Source organism: Leuciscus leuciscus (genome assembly GCF_965113295.1).
Source record: "Leuciscus leuciscus genome assembly, chromosome: 19".
NCBI lineage: Eukaryota > Metazoa > Chordata > Actinopteri > Cypriniformes > Leuciscidae > Leuciscus > Leuciscus leuciscus.
In genome coordinates this window covers 34,837,817-34,861,767 of record NC_138743.1, presented here as the reverse complement: position 1 = coordinate 34,861,767, position 23,951 = coordinate 34,837,817, and the positions used below count along the sequence as shown (strand labels likewise).

Genomic DNA, 23,951 nt, shown 5'->3' with positions numbered 1-23,951 from the left:
GGGATTGCGCACTGTCTGTTGTGCACATGCTTCGGATTGTAAGTCAGTTCGAGTAAGATCGTTTTGTTTACATCAGCATGAGTTTGAAAATCACATTTCATTGGTTCAGAGTCAGACTCATGCCATCGAGAATTCGCTAAGAATATTCACAAAGTTGGAATGCTGCACTTTAAAACAATACCAAGCTTGTGCTGAGGGGAAGCGCCTGTCGTCGAGAAGCGAGCCGAAAAAACAGAATTTAATTGCTATTTGGAACATTGGGATCGGTAAAAAAAAAAAAAAAAATTCACTCTTTTTTCATTTTTGACATTTCAACTAATTTTGCCAGCACGGGTCATATATAACAAACAGATGGAGGCAGAAATGTAAAAAAAATCCACCGAATACTGTAAAAGATAACGTAAAGAAACAAGACATGTCCAAGACTTTGATATCCTAGAGCTGAAATATGACTGGGGCCTCCAAGGTCACAAATAATTTATAATACAAATACACAGGTATGTAGCTTGTTGCAATAGCTATTTGAAAGAAAAATACTAGGCACATAAACATTTATATGTGCCATTCTACTCTCTAAAAACTACAAATCCACTGCTCAATTTTCAAGTTATCAACTATTTCATTTGTTATCTAAAATTTCATTAATTAACCCAGAAATTACAGTTAAAGTTGATATAATGATCAACATTATTATGTCAACAGAACTTAAAATAATGTTTGCACTTATTAGGTTTAATTCAATCATTTATAATTGAACGTACAACCATGCATGTATTTAAGTTGTAGTAATAGGTCCCCTGAATTTCTTTTTAGAGTGTAGTTGTTGGGCTAACTTTGTTGACCAGCAGCAATGAATAAATGGGGAGAGATAAAGCATTGAGAAGTGCTACGAGATGGCCAGATGGAATCAGGCCCAGGGTCCTCAGGGCATGTGTGAATCAGCTGTTTGCCTGGTTTCTCTCAAGGTTTCGTTCTCTACTAATATCAGCAGATGGGGTTTTGGTTCCTTGCCACTGTCGCTCTTTGGCTTGCTCAGTGGTGGTTTATATTCAATCAATCGTTTTTATTTCTAAAGCACATTTAAAAACAACACGAGTTGACCAAAGTGCTTTACAGACCCGAACTTACAACACATATAGACAAACACACCATAAAACAAAACGAAGCACTAAATGAACCACATGTAGCTAAAAACAGTTAAAAGCAGCAGAGAAGAGATGGGTCTTCAACCTAGATTTAAAACACTCCATGGAATCACAGGATTTAATGTGTAAAGGGAGACTATTCCAAAGCAAGGTGCTGCTACCGCACGATCTCCCTTTGTTTTTAACCGAGATTTTGGAACATTTAAAATAAAGCTTTGAGAGGATCTTAGTGGTCTAGCAGCAACATGATGCTGTAACAAACTAGAAATATATACAGGGGCAAGCCCATGTAAACCTTTAAAAACCATTAAAAGGACCTTGAATTGCACCCTATACTCAACAGGGAGCCAGTGCAGAGTAGCCAGCACCAGAGAGATACTGGAACATTTCCTGGTGCCAGTCAACAGACTGGACGCAGCATTCTGCACCAGTTGCAGCCATGAAAGCAACTTCTTAGACAACCCCAAATAAAGAAATTACAGTAATCCAATCTGGACGAAATGAATGCATGGATCACAGTTTCCATATCTTTGAAATTCAGGAAGCCTTTCAATTTGGCAATGCCCCTCAATTGAAAAAACCTACCATTAACCACAGCATTTATTTGTTTATCGAATTTCTGTTCGGAATCAAAAATCACACCAAGGCTCCTCACCTGAGTATTAACATTAGAGGCTAAAGGGCCCAAGTCAAGTGCAATCTGATTTGCTAGCTTTGGTGGGCCAAAAATCACCACTTCGTATTTAGATTCGTTCAACTTAAGGAAACTTGATGCCATCCACAGCTTTATTTTGTCCAGACAGTCAAGCAAAACTGACCATTTCGAGATGTCATTCGATTTCAAAGGAAGAGACAATCATCAGAATCATCTGCATAACAATGCTACACCATACTTTTGACAGATTAATCCCAGAGGGAGCATATATAAGGAAAACAAGACAGGGCCGAGACACGAACCTTGAGGGATCCCAGAGATGATGGGACGAGTGGAGGAAACGAGAGCTCCCTATTTCCACCGCAAAGGTTCTCCCCTGTAAATACGATGTAAACCACCTTAATACGCTGATTTCACGCAGCCGTTATTTTGAAATCGAAAGCGAGGCTCCGGTGGGAAGAAAACCGGAAGTGTCGCCTTTAATCACAGGAGAGTCGTGAATGCGATGGCATATTGTTGTGTTTAATGATGTTGTGTCAATTCTAAAAATGTACATACATTTCTTTCATACTTTAGACTATATACAGTGAAATTCATTTATAAATAAAATATTTTTTTTATATATAATTCAGAATGTAAAAAAAGAAGCAGGAATGAACTATATATATATCCTATATTGAATATTAACATCCAATAGTGTAAATCGCGGCAGCAGCTTCAGGTTGGTAATCCAAGGCATTGTTGTTTATCTTTTCTTCCGGGGTTCTTCCCACCTGAGCCTCACTTTCGATTTCAAAATGGCGGCTGCGTGAAATCAGCGTATACAATCCCCCTAATGCCCACCCACAGACTCAGACGCTCAAGGAGAATCCCATGATCCACTGTATCGAAGGCTGCACTCAGATCCAGCAGCACTAAGGCAGCACAGTTCCCAGAATCTACCGACAAAAGCCATTGGTCACCTTGAGAAGGGCAGTTTCAGTACTATGCTGAGGTCGGAAACCCGACTGGAATGTATTAAAAATATTGTTTTTATTTAAAAAAGTGGAAAGTTGGTTAAGAACGTACTCGGTTACTAACGTAACCTCGGTTCTCTCTAGAAGAGGGAACGAGTACTGCGTAAGATATCTTACGCTAGGGGAAAATCCTTTTCCGCGAGATATTGAAGCCAAAAATTATCCTTAATTTTGTAATAATGCAAAACGCGTTGCAGCAGCAATGCAGACATAGGCGAGACAGCTCGCGCGCCTATTGGCTGCTCTGCGGCAACTGCAGCAGCCTATCGAGCGAGGCCTGGCGTGACGTCAGACCCAATCAGGGCACTTCGCGCCCGCTGCGTCACGTCCCGCCGAAATGGGCGTGGTCTAGGCCTATAAATATCGCTCGCAGGCAGCTATTATCTGGTTTTTCATCATCGAAGCAACCAGAGCGTGTGCATGCACGGCAAGATACGCAGTACTCGTTCCCTCTTCTAGAGAGAACCGAGGTTACGTTAGTAACCGAGTACGTTCTCTTACGAGAGGTCTCTCGTACTGCGTAAGATATCTTACGCTAGGGGACCCAGTGTAAAACGCCGTGCATGCTGAGATCTGACACCAAAGACCCAAGGGCGAAAGCCCGGGGTACATATAGTGCACAATAACTCAGTGAACTCACAGAGAGTCCGGGAAGAAGGAGGGGTGCAGCCTCACTTTTCCACATAAAGTAGCGTTGAAGGGACGCAAATTTCATCATACAGACAGGGCGGGGTACGGCCTGAACTGATGGGAAAAAAATGTGGGTCTTACACAGTTTGCCCAGCTTTAAACTGTCGAAAATTGAGCTGTGCTCAGTAAACGCAGCATTCTGAGCTGAACGCATCAGGTCAGATAATACTGGTAGTTTAGACCGACAGCAGCCTGGCCTGCAGGGCGGGAACCTCTAGGTTACAAAACCTTATAAATGTAGACGGGGAGGCCCAGCCTGCCGCCATACAAATATCTTGCAAGGCAATCCCACTTGACCAAGCCCACGAAGAGGCCATGCCTCTTGTGGAATGCGCTCTGACACCCAAAGGGCACTGCATGCCCTTGGAGGCGTATGCCAGCGCTATAGCATCAACTATCCATCTGGATAGGCTCTGTTTCGACGCGGCTAGTCCCTTAGAACGTCCGCTAAACGAAACAAAGAGCTGTTCCGTCTGTCTGAAAACAGACGAGCGAGACACATAAGCTCGTAATGCCCTGACTGGGCAAAGGAGGCTCGCGTCTCTTTCCTCATCAGGGACCGGTAGGGCTGACAGAGAGATAATCTGCGCCCTAAACGGTGTGTTGAGGGATTTTGGAACATAACCGTGCTTAGGTTTGAGTATAACTTTTGAGTCATTGGGCCCAAACTCCATGCACGCCGCGCTCACAGAGAGCGCGTGCAGATCCCCTATGCGCTTCACCGAAGCGAGAGCCAGCAAAAACACCGTTTTGAAAGACAGGTGTTTCAAATCGATTGACTGTAAAGGCTCAAATGGCGCACCTTTCATGGCTTCCAGAACCGTAGAAAGGTCCCATACGGGGACTGAGGGAGGTCTGGGAGGATTCAGTCTCTTAGCTCCTTTAAGGAAGCGGATGACTAAATCGTTCCTTCCTATTGACTGACCAAGCGTTGTTTCTGAGAACGCTGCTATAGCCGCCACATAAACTTTGAGCGTGGAGGGGGCCCTGCCCCCATCCAACAGCTCTTGTAGGAAGGAAAGCACCTCCGTCACATCACAATTTGTGGGTGACACACCACGGGCTGTGCACCAGCCCGAAAACACTGACCATTTCGAAGAATAGAGTCGTCTTGTAGACGGAGCTCTAGCCTGCGTGATCGTGTTTAATACTCCTTTAGGGAGTCCAACATGTACCCGTTGATGGCCCAGACATGAAGGGACCATAGATCCGGGTGAGGATGCCAGATCGAGCCGCGGGCCTGTGAGAGGAGATCTCTCCTCACTGGTACTGGCCACGGGGCAGTACTTGCTAACTGCATCACGGCTGGGAACCAAGGTTGGTTTTTCCAGAACGGTGCTACCAGCAGTACTGAGCATCCTTCTTCCCTGATCCGTTCTATCACCTGAGGCAGGAGAGAGACGGGGGGAAAAGCATAGAGCGGGCGGCGGGGCCACACATGGGACAGCGCGCTCCTGCTCTTGGAGAAAAATTCTTGACAGTGAGCGTTTTCTTGAGACGCAAACAGGTCCACTTCCGCTCTGCCGAATTTCTTCCACAGCAGTTGGACTGTCTGTGGGTGTAGGGACCATTCGCCTGCCGGAACATTGTTCCTGGACAGTCTGTCTGGTCCTATATTCATGATCCCTGGCACGTGCGCTGCTCTGAGCGAGCGCAGGTTGCACTGAGCCCATACCAGGAGGCGTTCTGCCAGCCTGTACAGTTTCTCGGATCTGATGCCGCCCTGGCGATTTATGTAGGATACCACAGACATGTTGTCCGAACGGACCAAGACATGGTGACCTTTTATTTGGGGACAAAAACGCGTCAGCGCGTTGTCTACTGCCAGCATTTCGAGGCAGTTTATGTGCAGGAGCTTCTCCCGTTCTGACCACTGGCCGAAGAACGGTCTGCCCTCGAGCAGCGCTCCCCATCCCGAGGTGGACGCGTCCGTGGACACCACTTTCACCCTCGAGGAAGTCCCCAGGCTTACACCTGATTGGTACCAGTCGTTCGCTTTCCAGGGTTTCAGAGCTGTAACGCATTTCTGATTGACCCTGAGGCGAAGCAAACCGGGTGCCCACGCTTTGCGTGGGACTCGCGCTTTCAGTCAAAACTGCAGCGGGCGCATGCGGAGCAGACCCAGCTGGAGTACTGACGATGCTGAGGCCATGAGACCTAGCATCTTCTGAAATCTTTTGAGCGGGACAGACGCGCCGCAGCGAAAAGAGTTCGCTGTGCGTCGAATGTCTACCGCGCGCTGTTGTGATAGTCGCGCTATCATGGATAGTGAGTCCAGTTCTGTGCCCAGGAAAGATATTTTCTGACTGGGTGACAGGGAGCTCTTCGCCCAATTGACACTCAGACCCAAATCCTCGAGGTGATCGAGTAAAATGGTCGTGTGTTCTATGAGCACTGCGCGAGATTGCGCTAGAATCAGCCAATCGTCCAAATAATTCAGCACTCGCATGCCTCTCATTCTGAGGGGTGCGAGCGCCGCGTCCATGCACTTCGTAAATGTACGGGGTGCTAGGGACAAACCGAACGGCAGGACTGTGTACTGATATGCCTGGCCCTCGAAGGCGAATCTCAAATATCGCCTGTGACGGGACGCTATCTGTATTTGAAAATACGCGTCTTTCAGATCTATTGACACAAACCAATCTCCTTGGCGAATCTGCACAAGGATTTGCCTGGTCGTGAGCATCCTGAACTGTCGCTTCACAAGCACTTTGTTCAGTTGCCTTAGATCTAGTATGGGTCTGAGACCCCCGTCTTTTTTCGGTACCAGGAAGTATCTGCTGTATAGCCCTCCCTCGCTCTGATCTTGAGAGAGAGGTTCTATGGCCCCTTTGCTCAATAGTTTCGTCACTTCGGCTCGAAGTAGATGTGCTACTTCTGTTTTTACCGTGGTCTCGACGCGCGCCACATAGCGGCGAGGGCGTCGGCGAAACTGCAGCGAATAGCCTCTTTCTATAATGTTCAGCACCCACTTCGAAACCCCGGGTAGCTTTGCCCATGCGTCTGCATGGATAGCTAGGGGTCGAATACGAAGCGCGCTCCGCTCGCTCAGCGATGGAGAAGCTTCGGTGTGCTGCAACACAAGTGTGTCGCTCGTGACATTTGAGGCATGGGGCGCGCTGATGACAGCGGGCAGATTGCCAGCGCTCGACTCCTCTGCGGTGGTTAACCGCGAGGGGGAGGGCTGGGCGGTTCCCGTGGGAACTGTCATGTCTATGTGTGGATGTGGGCGCGGGACAGCGGGCACATTTATCACACCGAAAGCATCGTTCGCTTGCGTGAAGCGAGTGCACGTTGGTTTCGTTTTTACAGAAACCGTGAGACATGCATAACGTGGTGTTAGTGGGCACTGGGTAGTGGGCACATTCACCATGTTTGAAGCGCAATCGGTCTGAGCCGATTCATGTGCGCGAGCCCTGTGTGACGGGCTGTGCTTGTGTGTAGAGATGGGCACTGGGCAGTGGGCATTCTTCTTACACACAAAGCACCATCGGCCGTGGCCGGGACACCAGAGAAATTCACACTTATGGGATTTATCTGGGTAGCCGTAAAAACGGCGTTTGTGTGCAGGCAAGCGGGTGACAGAACCGACTTGTTTACTGCAGGATACACTGGAACAGTCACATTTACTGGAACTGAACGAGCGAGAAGTTGCCATAGAAACAGAGAGCGTCAACATGCTGGCGTTTATTGCAGGCCTGCGTGCATTACAACAGGCTTGTTCACTGCAATATTGACATTTCCAGTCGCCTGAATTTCAGAGGGGAATGGGAAATGTATAGGAAAAAGGAGGTTGGTCCGTCCGCAGCGGGACCAGAAAAACTCCCTTTTTTCCTTACGCCAGTGACGCACGGAACACCATAGAAACGGTGTTTGGGTGCAGGCGAGCGGGTTGTACAACGCGCTCGTTGGCTGCAAAATACACATCTGCAGTCGCCTTTTCAGGGAACTGACAGAGCAAGCATTGACGGCATAAGAGAGCGTCAACGTGCTGGCGTTTGTTTGCAGGCATGCGTGTATTACACCAGGCTTGCTCACTGCAATACTGACATTTCCAGTCGCCCGAACTTCAGAGGGGAATGAGAAATGTACGAGAAAGAGGAAGTCGGTCCGTCCGCGGGGGGACCAGAAAACGCTCTTTTCTCCTTTCGCCAGTGACGCACGGAAACCATAGAAACGGTGTTTGGGTGCAGGCGAGCGGGTTGTGCAACGCGCTCGTTGGCTGCAAAATGCACGTCTGCAGTCGCTTTTCAGGGAACTGACAGAGCGAAGCATTGGCGGCATAATTTTAACTGCCGCTAGACCGGGATTCGAACTCCGGTCTCTCGTGAGAAAAACCAATGATTCCGCCACTGAGCCACAGGGGGGGAACGCAAAGGTTTTCGGATGCACGAGCATATAAGAGCGTCACATGCTTTCTTCGGCGTATGCTTGCAGGCGCGCTTGTATTAAAACAGGCTCGCCTGCTGCAATATTGATATTTCCAGTCGCATGATCAGGGAACTGGGAATATGTATGAGAAATTGAAGGTCAGTCCATCCTCGGAGGGACTAAAAACACACCCTTCTCCTTTCGCCGGTGAGTGACGCATGAATGGGGCGCAGAAGGCAGGGTAGCTTTCTTATAACGTAAAGAAAAACTAACCCCGACCGTCCGCTTCCAGCCTCCCTTGTTGAGCGGCGCAGTTTGCGCGGCTTGAACAGAGGGAGAGAGAAAGCTAGCCCCGTGACCGCCCGCTCCTGACATCCTCTGTGAGCGGCGCGGTGTGCGCGGCTCGAACAGAGGGAGAACAGGTATCGTCCCCCAAGCAGGCAAGGCAAGCGGGCGAACCGGCAAGCTTTGCGGGTTGGGGGGGGGGGGGGGGGGGGGGGGGGTTGCGGAGGAGCAGTCTCGGAGAAGGATGCCAGGTGAGTCCTCAGAGTCACCATAGGCAGTACCTAACTCGCAGTGAGGGCAGTCGCCGTCAGCGAGTGCGAGTGCTGCGTGATCAGGAAAAGGGGCGTCTTGAAAAAGACGCCCAGCTCTTTTAGTGCAATGGGAGTGTGTGTCGCGGCGGCGAGCACACACACATACATAAACACAGTAGCAGAGAAAGGATATAATGCCGGAAAGCGCAGCAGGAAGGCAAGGAAGGCGGCGCGGCCAGCGACTTCAGTGACTCGTCCCGCTGAAGGTGCTCTCTTTCAGACGGCGCGGCTTCTTCTCCAGCTCCAGCGATGCGTGTGCTTCGCTTGAAGGATGAAAAATCAGATAATAGCTGCCTGCGAGCGATATTTATAGGCCTAGACCACGCCCATTTCGGCGGGACGTGACGCAGCGGGCGCGAAGTGCCCTGATTGGGTCTGACGTCACGCCAGGCCTCGCTCGATAGGCTGCTGCAGTTGCCGCAGAGCAGCCAATAGGCGCGCGAGCTGTCTCGCCTATGTCTGCATTGCTGCTGCAACGCGTTTTGCATTATTACAAAATTAAGGATAATTTTTGGCTTCAATATCTCGCGGAAAAGGATTTTCCCCTAGCGTAAGATATCTTACGCAGTACGAGAGACCTCTCGTAAGAGAACTACATTTTCCAGCATTTTAGCTAAAAAAAGGCCCCTTAGAAATAGGTCTATAATTGCAGACGGGTCTGAACTCGTTTTTTAAAAAAAGAGTCTGCACAAGAGCGTGCTTAAAATATGATGGCACCCGCCCCTCTATAAGACAGTTAATATTTGATAAATCATGATTTGCTCAGTTGCGACATACATAGCGTATGGAAGCATGAGGTACACAGTCCTAATAAAGTTTCAGCGGGTCAGTCTAGGTCAAAGTTCAAAAATATTGTTCTAGTCCTTCCCTGAGGAATATTTGTATGTATAACTGAAATGAATGTAAGTTCAATTCAATTAAATTCACTTTAATTTGTATAGCACTTTTCACAATACATATTGTTATAGAGCCGCTTTAAAGAAAATGCATGTCTACATTACAATTTAGAGTGATCTGTTATCAAAGGTGAGGTGACCGTCTAAGTTATGTATTTCAGAAACGCACATATACAAATCACGCAAATCACATATACAGCTAACAATGTATTTATTTAAACAATGTATTAATTTAAGGCGGAAAAAGTGTGCTCATTGAAGTAACTTGTTGTTAACAAATTATTAGTATATAGAACAATTTAGCATGGTTCTGCTCATTATGGGTTCAAACCTTAGGTGCACTCAGAAATGAGAAGTAGAAATATCATTAAAATGATGTACACTCACATGAGACCAAGACTCCAGATATATCAGTCTTTTAAAAAAGCAGTTTCATTTTACATGGAGTTGGTCGCATTATTGATGTCACATGACTAGTCATGTCATTTATTTAGTTACTGATAATAATAATAAAAGTAGTATTAATTATAATAATAATAATGTGTACTATATGGTGCTTTTAAAAACATAAGCTGATATGCTTTATGCTTTATAAAGTAATAAACAAGCCATATCAGTGGAGCCAAAGTCAACAGCACAGTTCAAAGTGATAGAAAACAATAGCATGTGTGTGATGGAACAATATAATGTCCAAACAAGCAATCTCTGATAGAGTGATGAAATAAACTGCAAAGACCCATAGCTTTCATGCCACAGATGATAAAAGGGAATAAAAAAACAATAAAAGCTTTAGAATCAAGATCCAACTCTAGACACACAACAGTTGCTAAACGTATGTTTAACACACAGCCACTGCCGACGAGAGTATGAGCATGTACCAGTAGCCAATATTTGCCGCATTAAGACCTTAAAAAATTAAACAGGTCATAAAGCATCATCATGCACCCATTCAGAAAGACAAATGTAACAGTTTATAATGTTTATTCAGCCTCAAACCAAAGTGGCATGCCATGTCCAAACGCAGGTAAATGTTTATTTAACAATAACAAGACCAAAACAAAATGAGAACCAGAAAACCGAAAAACACACTAGAGGTTATACAAAGATTGATGAGGGTAACGAGGCATAGGTGAGAATAATCAATGAGCAACGAGGCAACAGAAAACTGGGGCTGAATCAGAAATAACCCCTATACCCTCATATAAAGCATTATTCGAGGGGACATCCATTTGTAGTGTTGTCCGAAACCATAGAGGACGTTATCGAGTGCACTCATTCAATCCCACATTGCACCGCAATAACGAGTGTACAGCCAATGTACACTCAACAACCGTCCGAATTCGCTGCCTCGTTTTTATTCACTTCAAGTGAACTGTATTAGTGGACTAATGTATGGAATAGGGATTGAGGGTTTATAGGGCGATTTTGGATTCAGCCTAGCCTGGAAATCCAGACCTAAATCGAAAAGATTAATGGTCTGGCGTCGACTAATGAAAATCACCCAGCTCGAGGGGCGGCACCAAGCATGCATTTGAAAATCTCACTGCACGCAATAGGATAACACTACGACCAATCACAACAATAAACCCCATACGCTTAGCTACCAGCGAAGCTAACTGGTAGATTATACTCTTACCGTATCTGGTCGGCAAAACAGCAAAAACGTCCTTCTTGCAAAGGAACGATTCGAGCGGCGTCTTCTGTTCCTGTTTTAGATAAAAAGCCAAGTCTAACTCGTTCATTGTAGCGGCCAAAGCCGTTTTAAACAACTGGTGTTCATCCATAGCCATCTTGCAATGTTTATTAATGACTTTGACGTCAAAGCGCTGTCGTCATCTGTTTAGCTCGCCTCTGGCCCGCCTATATTAGATAACACGATGTGATTGGTGCTGCTCAGATCGAGGGGCATATTTAATGAGCATTGTTACTCGACACCAGAGTAACTCGTTGAGCAAATTCAACTTGTGCTCTCGCGGGAACTCTGGTTTACCAGGGTAGATTCAGCCCGGGACTAGACAAAAATACAAATTAAAAGTCTACAAAACTACAATACAGACACAAGACAAATTTACCTTAAAACAGATAAATAACTGAAAGCCATAATAGACAAACAAGTTGCTAATAAGCCTCGTTGATATCCACCATTTTATCCATCAAACCTAGAGAACTTTCTGTGACATACTTTGCAATATTCCCAAAATTATGGCAAAAATATGTTTTACATGTAATTTTGATATTACTTATAGAGGTTCGCGAATGTGCAGGTAGCACAAACAATTAATCTAGCACATTTTGAATGATCGCTCAAAAGCAAAACATTTCTGTATTTGAGCAAAGGGAAGAAAAAATAGAATAGTGCAGTGCTTCTCAAACCTGTCCCGTTTTTGGACTTAGGCTTGTTCTGTGATCCTGTTTCCCTTCATGTGATCCAGTCATGTGTTTCCTGTTTCATGTATGACATCCCAGCTTGTAACTGTGGTGATCATGTTTATGTGAGTTTTTGGGTGGCTTGTTGGAGGGCATGTCTTAACACCTGCATCTTATGACCATGGCGCTTTAAAAGTAACTGGTAACAAGATTTTGGGCGCAACTGGGCATTTTTTATTTTTTATTGTGCTGGTCAAAATTGGTTTAGATGGGTAGACAAAATTTGGGCTGCTTTGGGATCAGTTTATTGGGTTTCAACCATTTACATTTTATAGGCTTATTGGTTAACAAAACCCAAGTGGCCATGTATTCCAATCAGTCATCAGCATGACTTACCTAAACACACATGCCCTATGAAAAGTCAGCTGGTGTTGACAGCGACAGGACAAGCCCGTGCTTTCAAACAATTAAGAGCGATAGTAGCAACAGCCAGTGGAAATAACAAAGGTGCTGAAGTGGAACTATAAACGTATTTTTAAACATATAGAAAGGAGTGGAAGAGTGATCTGGACCTGATGCCATGGATAATGCCATCTAAAGGAGATGATAGCACAGTTCACTACAAATTCTGCAGCACGGACATATGGGCACCTCAAGGATTTGAAGGACCGAGCTGAAACCAAGAAGCACAAGAATCAGTGCCTGCCCACAGTTAAGGCTTTTACAATGAGTAAAGCTAACATAAGAGCATTTGTGATGACCAGTGCTGTGACAACATATGTTGCTTGCCAGAGATCAGTTAATGCTGTGGACGACTTAATGGACATACTGAAAGATGAGACCGGAGCATTCTAGATGCACAGAACCAAATGTACAGCTTCCATTAAGTTCTTGCACTGCATTTTAAAGAAGAACTTCAACAGGACATCGGAGACTCACCTTTCTTACCAACATTACATGTGAGCACTTCCCTGGGACTGGTTGAGCTTTTTTGATGTGGATATTAGTGGGATTGTGGATGCCATCATTGACTTTCTGCAAGCTAATTCGCTGGATATAGCAAATATGGTTGGCATAGCAACAGATAGAGCAAACATCTTGATGGGAGACATCATTCTGTGTATAAGTTACTCAAACAGAAACAGCCTAATTTACAGTTAATTTGATGTGTATGCCATTCTTTGGACATTGTAGCTCAAAAGTCAATTCAGCAGCTCCTTAGCAATGTTGAATGATCAGGGAGACTTACAGCTGGTTTGCACACTCATCTAAGCACCAGAATACCTACCAAACTCTTTATGAGACTAAGTTAACAGCAGAGGATGTTCTTTGAAAATGCTTTCTCCAGGATCCCACCACTGGTTAGTGCCAGTAGATTGCATTGACAAAATCCTCGAGAGGCAAATGCTCTGTCACCTGAGAAAAAGCAGGTGGTCTTAACACGCTTAACACGAAACAACTGCTTACAGGATTTAGCACTTGGTGCAAATAAAATCCTCACTCTACCCTTAACCAACACTTTGAGCATTTTCTCAAGTCACTGCTAAGAGATGACACCAGAATCTGAATGGGATTGCCACTCCTTTCAATGTCCGCTCAGGGCTGGCATGGAAGGGATGGACATTGGCTACTTTTCATCCTCCCCAACAGCTGCCAAATATCGCTTGCTGTAAAGGGACTTAAAGACGTGCAATATTATTTCCAAGCATTTATATTGTCCCACCGATACAATTTCTGCTAATAATCTCAGATATTGTAATGTAGGGCCAAGCAGGAACAGACTGAGCCCACCAAACATTTCAGCCAAGAAGAACAAGACTCGGCAAGGAACACTGGGGGTTGGTACCAGCATGTCGCCAGTGTTTGGCTTCGCCGCTGCGGCTGGAGGTTCGTCCCGACTCGTTTTATTTGTTTTCTGCAAAAGTTTTCTGCGGCTCCTTTCCCCACTGCATTGTCACCTAGCACAACCAGTGGAAGATGTCACCGCAATCGGACTGCTCACTCGACAACGTGGAACGTAAATATCACTTTACCAAACCTCTTTCCAGAGACCTTGGCATTGTTGTTTATTATCAGTATATGATTTTCTAATTTACATTAGAGGTAATATAGCTGATGATAGGTAATAACAAATAATCTTTCATTTATTTGTTTGATGCATAATAAGTTTCTTCACCTAATTACTTTCAGAGAAAAAACTGTTTATCTTTCCATTAGATAACATAACACTTCTGTAGCCACACTCAACTTAATCACTTGTATTTTATGCATCTCATGCACTTTTTTTCTTTATCATTCATGGTATTCATTTAGTAGTTGTGTTAGTTATTCTTGTTTGTCTTTTGTTATATATTTTAATATCGTAATACATATTTTCCCACCGGATCCCGAAATGAAAGCAGAATATTATGCAACATTATACAACATAAAAATGGTATATTTTAAATATTTGTTTACTGGCATCTTATACTAAGTGGAATGAATGAAGGCCAGTATCTCCAATACCAATACTGCTACTTATGTCTTTATTAAGTGGATTGTTTCTTATTTTTTGGAAATGAAATAAGAAATCATAGCAATAGAACATTATACTTTTTGAAAAATCGTAATTTTTTTACATTTAATAGGCTTAAAAACATTTATAAAATTAAGTGAACTTTATAATAATCATCATAAAAGCCCATTTAAGAAATGCCACATTTCTTTGTTGTATATAGTGTATAAAATGATTAGCCACAACATTAAAACCGCTGACAGGTGAAGAGAATAACCTTGATTATAGTGTTACAATGGCACCTGTCAAGGAGTAGGATATAGCAGAAGTGAAAAGGTTTTTGAAGCAAGAAAAATGGGCAAAGAGTAACTTTGAGATCTGCTGCTAATGTCTTAGTGCCAGATACCACAAGACACAATATTAGGCAGATGGTTTTAATGTTGTGGTTGATCAGTGTACAGTATACAGTTATATTTCTCTGTCAATATCAGATCTCTTTGTTTGAATGAGAGCTGCCAGTTAATTTTTCCCCCACTAAGTTTATTTTGCACATTCATTTTCATAATAAGTAAGAAAATTACTAGTTAAAACATTTGGTATAAAAATGTGTATGTGATCTATCAATCTATTCTCTCGAAGCAATACTAGAAGCGCAAGTATTTCAATTTATTTCCGCTGATATACCTGCGCATCTTAATCCTTGAGACAAGTTTGTTACTGACAGAATCAAATACAGACCCTGTGGGTTTCTTGTGCCCATCGGCCTACCACAGCGCGGCTGATCACAGAATAGGCCTACATGTGGACCGCCTCGGCCACTCCATCTCGCTTCACGGAGCAGGTGAGCAGAACTCAGATAGAGTGATCATATACTCTAATGCTTGCCAAATGATGTGGAGAGACATTAGCATAGCTACTTAAGGAAGGGGAAAAAAAAGATGCTGAGTTAATTACATTAAATATTTTTAATGTGTTAAACCAAAAAAATTTATCACATAATTAACACATTGTTTTTTGTTAACCATATAGTTTATGTACCAGGTTATTATTTTGGATTAATCTGTTCAAGATGTTCAGAGATATATGTTTCTCCTGCTACTTCATGTTGTTGTTTTTCACACAATGTGTTTTTTCATTGTCTGTCACCCAGTATGGTTCAATATCACACTGAAACATTTCTTTTTACCGTTTACACATGGCCACATAAGAGAAATAACAATAAACCTACATTGACTTCAGCAGGATAAGTACTGCATTATGCTGCCAGGATCGTTAGGGGGAGTCATTAAAAAGATAATGTCATAATTTTTTTATATAAAGAGAAGATGAAATGGAACATTCATGTTAAGAACACTCTAGAAATCATCTGTGATACATTTTGAAGTGTGTTATTTTAAACTGGTATTTTAAGAACTAATGGCAGATGTAATTATGGGACAGGTTTTGTCACATATCTCTGTGGAAAGCCATTGATTTAGCTGTATAAACAGTCAACGAACAAGTCAACGGATAGCAAATATATAACATTTTAAATTGACTTTATTAGCTCTGAAGGTCTGTGTTAGGTTAGACACTGTCCACTCGACAGATGAAAGATTGAGATAGTGTGCAGTGGTGGGAATGTATGTGACATACAGTTACACTTTATTAATCTCCTGAATGAATGGAGAAAAATAGAGACATGAGGACCATAAGTGTAGAAATGTGTAGACAGGTAGAAGTGGTTATGATGAGAAATGGAAAACATCTCTGTTCTATGGGGAAATAATTAATTTGATTCACTATATCAGGCATATACAGTATACACCAGAATTGGGTACAACCCTGTGTAATATCACTTATTTAAGATTTTTGAAAATTGTATCTGTTTTATGGACTTTTAGTTTGTAATGTATGTTGCCTGTCTCTTTTGTTTCCAATGTTACATATTATGTTCACCTGCACCCAGTGGCAGCTCCTAACCATAAATTTGGGTAGGGCAGATTCTGGGTCTTGGCACTAGAACACAGCTGATCACATGCAGACACACTTTTGGCAGCGGTCTAGTGTCCTTGCGTTATTCAGCCTGAGTGAAGCACTAGACACATGCATAGAATGCTATCTTAGAATTTCCCAAATGTTGCCTCAGAATGTTTTAGAATATTACAAGTTGTAGAGGAATTCCGGTGAGGAAAAGAATGTGATGTCTATTCTCAGAACAAATATAAATCTGGTTATTTACATGAGCACGTTTAAACTAAAGGATTTACACTTTCATTAATTTGATATGCTTCTTCACAAAGGAAGAACAGACACGCCAACTAGTTACTGACCTGATGCAAACTAATATACGCATAGCTGAAGCGGATTGATATCGTCTTGGTCTGGAGCGTGGTTTAAGTAGCCTGACTACGTCAGACTTCGTACTTCCGCTCAATTTCAGTTCGTTTCTGTACTCAGTCTGAGATAGCGACCTAACTCTCAGTTTTCCTCCGGCTGAAAACAGCCGGCCAATCAACGAACAGAGGGCGGGCAGAGAGCCGTGACGTAGACGCTGATTGTACCGTGGATACGTAGATTCACTTCACATAATCTGTAAAAGTCGTTCACAGCCATGTTCACTCCGGTATTTCGCTCGATGGTTTTGTTTTTGCATCATACATGTGTTTACAGTGGAAGTTCGATGCGGCTGAGCCGGCGCATAACACACGTCATAACCAAACGTTATGTGATTGGCTTGCGGGTAACCAATGATTTTAAACTTCAGACAAGCAATGAGCAATGTTTTTTGAGCAATGTTGCTGGGCAATCTTGCCGAGCGATTGTTGCTTGGGGACTTTCCCATTGAAAATGGGCAATACATTTCTATCTGGATAATTAGGATTGGTCGTGGGCCCTGTGTCTCATCTGGTTGCCCGTTGATGGCAACATTGCCCAGCAACATTGCTCAAAAAGTTGCCCTGTGTATCATCACCTTTAGTATCATAATACTTGCGAACTTGCTGTGGATGGAAACACTCATGAGAATGAATGAGGAAAACTCCCGCGGCGAGTAGAAAGGCTTACAGTTGATGAAAAGAGCTTATCTGGGCAGCACATCTTCTTCAATGCTGTTACATCTGTACACCACCTTTTGTTGATGTAGAAGCATGTCCCACCTAATTCAGTGTCGCGATCCGCTCTGAACAGCTGAAAGCCCGGCAGATGCAGCGCGCTGTTTCCGTGAAACACAGAGCAGCAGAGTTAAAAAGTCCTTAATTGTCCGAGACAGCAGAAGAAGTTTGTCCATTTTGTTGGGTATAGAGAGGAGATTTTCCAGATAGATACTAGGCAGCGTGGTCCTAAAGCAGCACTGTCTGAGCTTGACTAGCACGCCGGCTCTCTTCCCACGCTTGCGCATCCTGGGGCGCTTCAGCAGCGCCGCTGCCCCTCCAACTAAAATGTGTACTGCCGAATGTTCAGCAATTCATCCCTGGTAAAACTAATTATAGGGATATAACTAAAGACAGGACAAACTAACAAAAACAGTAAAACAGCTGTGTGCAGCGACATCCCTTCAGGGGCGCCATCTTATTCATCATGGACTCTCTGGTCCTGACCAGTTCCCTAGCCCTTTCTTCCCCTGCTGGTCCCATCCAGAAGTTTCCTCCTCGCCTCTGGTCCCGCCCAGCCTCAAGTCTCCTCCATCACCACTGGTACCCCCCAGTCTCAAATATCCTTCATCGCCACTGGTCCCCCCAAGCCTCAAATATTTTTCTTCGCTGCTGGTCCCGCCCAGCCTCAAGTCCCCTTCTTTGTGTATGGTCCGACCCAGCCTCCCATTTCATCCACCTCTGCACACCATACTGTTCCTTGGATCCACCTTGGGCTTCCAGGTCTCTCCATGTAACTCTACTTTTAATCACAGGTGTATTCACTATTGTTGCATTGAATTTTGGGGCCTATATTTTCAATATAGTATTTGTTTTTAGTTGTTTATAAGAGGAATTTTTTTTTTATAGTATTTGTCAACTGATTTATAATCATTTGACATTTTAGTGATATTGCACTGGGGTGTACTCACTTCTTTTGTATACTGTAAATCAGAGGTCTTCAACCCTGCTTTTGGAGTCCCATTGTCCTGCAGTTTATTTCCAAACCTAATCAAACACACATGAACCAGATAATCAAGGTTTTCAGGATCGCTTGAAAATTAAAGGCAGGTTGGAAATAAATCTTGCAGGACATTAGGTCTCCAGGAACAGGGTTGAAGATATCTGTAAATAATGTAAAAATGTAAAATGGTTTTGTACAGACTAAACAAATATTTATTATCGATGTAAATATATTAAAAAACTGCTTTAACTCACATCAATCATACCCTCTACTTTAGCGATTGCCTTTCCGAAGATTGTTCCAAGCTGGTCTCCCACTCCTGCCAGCAAGAATCCGAACAGAGGAATTCCCAACAGGGCGTAGATAATACAGAAGATGCGTCCACCCTCTGTGTGAGGTGAGATATTCCCAAATCCTGGAGTCAATAAAAGTAAAGTAAAAAAAAAAAAGTATTTATAAACATAGTTATTATTATTATTATTATTATTCAATTTCTCTTTAGGTGAAGTTCTTCAGCATGAGAAAGCCTATCAAGTGATATGAATTATGCATGTCTGCGTCAAACAATGCATACATAATATGACAATAGCTGTTTAAAGCTGATTGGGTGATGGTGGCAATGTATTTTGTATTTCTTTTTTGTACAAAACTAATTTTGCTCAAGTTACAGCTATTTAAATAAAATTGGTGAACCCTTACATTATTTATTTGAACTCTTATAGCCATAGAAGATTATCATGAAACATGAATAGTAGAGAATGAATATAAATCTGGTCACCAAAAGCACCTTAAGAAGAGAGAGAAAGATGCAGCGATGCCAAAAGGGGCCCCAAACACCTCTGATACTTTGAGAAAAGCTAAGTGCAATTTACACGTGGCAATCCCCGGACTTACAGGAATAAAAGGAGATGGTGTACATCTCCTCATTCAGATTTGTTCTTTGGAGCTGATCGGTTGCTTAAGCAATTGCTCAATCCGTTCACCTCTGCAAAAGGAAACGTTTTAGCAGTAGTTTACGGCACATATCAGTGATCTCTCTATCCTTTCCATTGCACAGCTAACTGCAGAGAGTTCCCCTAGGTTTCCAAGAGCACGACTGCGTACAGAAAGGCCTTAAAAACTTCTAGATCTGCTTATTTTTCCGACTCTCTTGGAAGAAAACAAACACAACCCTTAGTATTTATTTGATACAGTGGCTAAATTAACATGAAATAAAGCTTAAACTTCTGACATTTCCAAACAGCACAGCAGTAATGACATTATGAACTTTGTAGCATCTGGACTGAATCACGATGACCGATTCAGATCTAAGCTTCAGAAAGCTTTTAACCTTTTGTACTTCATGTAAATCACAGGCCTAGCACCCGATGAGTCTGGATCCAATTGCCCCTTTAGTTGCCTGGCAAATGCTAAACAGAAAACACCTCAAAGCTCCTTCGTGAGGTTCAAAAAGATCTTAATCAACTCAACTTCCATCCTATGGCAGGAAAGTAAGGCCATGCGGCATGGACATTGGAGAAACTAACCCAATATACATAGACATAGCAATTCTTTCCATTTAACTCATAATTAAGTCATCCCAGAATGTATAGGATATATTATGTATGTCCCCCACCTTATATTAGCCTGTCAGAAAGAGACAAAGAAAACTCTCTCCCGCTAAAAGTTCCTAACTACTATTAGTAATTTCACCCAAAATAGGTGTGGACTGATTTATCCTTAGAGGACGATGACAATAGCTCATCTTCGTGCAATCTTTCTTCCCTGCTTATTTTTCCCTGTCTGCTCATTTTTCATTTCCTTTGGATAAGACAACATCTTCCTGGTGAACTGACTCTCGAGTTTACCTCGTTCAAATATTCCTGTTAAAGACGTGCCCTCCGGAAGAACCCAAAGAACGTTTCATGCTCACGAACCACGCACCGAGAATCTACACACGCATGGTCAGCAATTATATCCATTGTAATTAAATATCCATATATTTATGTACAAATACATGGGCTATGTATTCCCTTTTTTGGGTGATTTAAATATTTAGGCAATATTTGATCATAATGCGTTATGAGTAATTATATATATATCGCATCAGACAGTGCATTGCAGTGTCCCAGGGGAAACATTACATTTATTCATTGGTATAGGAGAGGAAGAATAGTCTAAACTCGCTAAATCATCTATATCAACAACATGTAAGTTAGACCCTATACCGACTAAGCTACTGAAAGAGATGCTTCCAGAGGTCATAGATCCTCTTCTTAAAATCATTAATTCATCTTTGTCATTAGGATACTTACCGAAAACGTTTAAGCTGGCTGCTATTAAATACCCTGGAAATCCAGAGTTCTCGCAAGAGCACAATTTGAATTTGCTCAGCAAGTCACTCTTGCATTGAGGAATGATGCTCATTAACTATGCCCTTGTAGCCGAGCTGCACCAATCACATCGGTGTATCTGATATAGGCGGGCCAGAGGCGAGCTATACAGATGATGACAGCGCCTCATTTGTGATGACGTCTAAGTCATTAGTAAACATTGCAAGATGGCTATGGATGAACACCAGTTGTTTGAAACGGCTTTGGCCGCTACAATGATCCTTTTTATCTAAAAGAGGAACAGAAGACCGGTGCTCGAATCGTTCCTTTGCAAGAAGGACGTTTTTGCTGTTTTGCCGACCAGATCCGGCAAGAGTCTAATCTACCAGTTAGCTGGATACGTCACCACATGTATTGTTGTGATTGGTCATAGTGTTATCCAATTGTGTGCAGTGAGATTTTCAAATGCAGGCTTGGTGCCGCCCCTCGATTTTCATTACTCAATGCCAGAACCTTAATCTTTCGGATTTGGTTCTCGATTTCCAGGCTAGTTATTAAACCTCTTATTAAAAAAAACAAAACTTGATCCTAGAGAATCTCAAATCTACCCTTTCTGTCAAAAATACTAGAAAATACAGTATCCTCACAACTATGTTCCTTTTTATAAAGAAATGGTATGTGCGAGGATTTTCAGTCAGGATTTAGACCATATCATAGTACTGAGACTGCTCTCATTAGAGTTACAAAAGATTTGCTCCTATCATCTGATTATGATTGAGAGATACAATCATTATCGGATGATAGGAGCAAATCATTTGTAACTATAATGAGAGCAGTCTCAGTACTATTAGTGTTACTGGATCTTAGTTCTGTGTTTGATATCATCAACCACAACATTCTTTTGAATAGACATGAAAATTATGTTGGCATTAGTGGGATTGCATTAGCATGGTTTAAATCTTACTTATCTGACCGTTATCAGTTTGTAGCAGTAAATGAAGAGATGTTATAGCGATCACAAGTTCAGTATGGAGTAACACAAGGCTCAGTACTAGGACCATTGCTGTTCACTCTGTACATGCTACCCTTGGGAGATATCATTAGGAAGCATGGAATTAGTTTTCACTTTTATGCTGATGATACTCAGCTCAATATTTCTTCGTGCCCCAACGAAACTCTCAGTATTTTGCTTTTTTATGTTGTGTTTTGGCCTCTAGAGTTCCTCATGGTGCTCTCATCCCCAGCTTACTCAACTTGCAATTAGTGTTATTAGGTTCACATGTGTCTCGTTCAGCTGTGTGTATTTAAGTGACTCTGTCTCATAGCTTCATTGTACCCAAGAAAGGTGATGGGTTACGGCCAATCTTGGACCTGCGTGTCTTGAATCGGTCCCTCCACAGGCTGCCGTTCAAGATGTAACGCAGAAACGCATTTTCAAGTGCATCCGTCGCCAAGATTGGTTTACAGCAATTGACCTGAAGGACGCGTACTTTCATATCTCGATTCTCCCTTGACACAGACCATTTCTGCGCATGCGTTCGAGGGATGGGTATATCAGTACATGGTCTTATCCCGGCCTGGGTGGCCCTGTCGCCTCGTGTCTTCATGAAAGTCGCGGAGGCTGCCATTGTTCCCATGAGAGAGCGTGGTGTTCATATTCTCAACTACCTCGACGACTGGCTCATCCTGGCCCAGTCGAGAAAGCAGTTGTGCGAACGCAGGGACATGGTGCTCAGCACCTCAGCAGCTTAGAGCTTCGGGTCAACTGGGAAAAGAGCAAATGGGGCATATGGCACCCACAACCGTTGTGACACCGCTTGGATTGCTTCATATGAGGCCACTTCAACACTGGCTCCACGATCGAGTCCTGAGATGGGTGTGGCAGAGCAGCTCGTGCCGGGCTCCTATCATACCTCACGCACATCACGATGCAGTTGACGTAAGTCACTGGGAAAGCACGAGCTGATCGTCAGGTTCCTGAGGGGGGCGAGGAGACTAAATCTGCCTCGCCCGCTCTCGATGCCCTCTTGGGCTTGTCTCTGGTCTTTCGGCACTTCAGAGACCACCCTTTGAGCCTTTGCATTTAGCAGAGTTACATGTCCAAGACGCAATGCGCCTATACGTGGACAGAACGCAAAGCCTGAGGACCTCAGACCAGCTCTTCGCCTGTTACAGAGACCAGCACAAGGGAAAGATTGTCTCCAAAAGGAGGATGGCCCAATGGATAGTGGATGTCATCCCCTTGGCGTATCAGTCCCAAGGCGTGCCTTGCCCACTCGGGTTGAGAGCCCACTCCACTCGGAGTGTTGCCTCTTCCTGGGAGCTAGAGCATGGCACCTCGCTGACAGATATCTGTAGAGCTGCGGGCTGGACGACACAAACACGTTCGCTAGATTCTATAGTCTAGGTGTAGAGCTCTAGGGGTAGTGTTCTTCCCGTGTGCTCGCCTCAAGCCAGTAACACTGAAGAACCCGCTCTAGTGTCGGCTTGCTCCTCCCAATGGAGGAGAACTAGGTTTTAGAACAGTTATATAGTGTTTGCTAATGTGCTTGCATGTGTGTTTGTGTACTTTAGTACCTATAGTTGTAATAACTGTTCCAGCGAAGAAGAAGGAGTTGCTGAGGTCCCATAAACTGCTCTGATTGGAGTTTCCTGAAGGGTTCACTCCTACTCGTAATGCTGACACGACTTGCTGTTATAAGAGAAAAAAAAGGTTTGTATAATTACACATATTTCAAAAATATTTATAATTGCATGCACATTTTAAGTTAATACTGTTTCTGCCTCTGCGAATGAGAATATTTAATCCACCAAATCAATGACAAAAATATTGATCCAAGCAGATTTCTTAAACATTCCTTCATCTGTAATTGTTTGGGCAAACACTTGTCACACACTAAGTCACACTATTGGCTGAGCAGGAAGTTTATATATTGAGGTGCAGTTTTCAACACTAAATTAAAGATTAATAGAATCTATATTAAATATACCAACCTATTAAACACATGTAGCATTTATAACAGGAACATTTCTGTGAAGCAACAACGTGAAAAAAGATCACTTCAAAATGATGACTTTTTTTTTTTCAAGAAACTTTCAATGGTTATTCAGATGTATGGACATTAACACTCATCATACAAACCTCAACAACGGTGACAATAAACAGTATTCAACAGATGTATAACAATTTCAGATAAAAATATTATCTCTGAATATTGCTAAACAAGCCACTAAAAATCAGCAAAAATAAAAGCAGAAAACAGTTAGACAATTTATCTGCATAATTTATGCATGCTGGAGTCATGGATGAGTTTTGTACTATGCTGGTACCCATC

The 23,951-nt window shown here is 43.2% G+C and overlaps 1 protein-coding gene and 1 long non-coding RNA gene across 2 annotated transcripts in view; both read right to left on the bottom strand.

Annotated features, from left to right (window-relative positions):
- LOC309482582 overlaps positions 1-23,951 on the bottom strand; it is a 205,320-nt gene that overhangs the window by 36,973 nt on the left and 144,396 nt on the right. The gene's annotated exons all lie outside the window — the stretch shown is intronic.
- The window catches only part of kcnk2b (potassium channel, subfamily K, member 2b), a 55,880-nt gene that overhangs the window by 5,359 nt on the left and 26,570 nt on the right, over positions 1-23,951 (bottom strand). Inside the window, exons 3-4 of the mRNA XM_082147979.1 lie at positions 23,194-23,308; positions 18,559-18,719 (exon numbers count right to left, since the gene is read on the bottom strand). Coding sequence (XP_082004105.1) covers positions 18,559-18,719; positions 23,194-23,308 — 276 coding nt within the window. The remainder of the gene's footprint in view (positions 1-18,558; positions 18,720-23,193; positions 23,309-23,951) is intronic.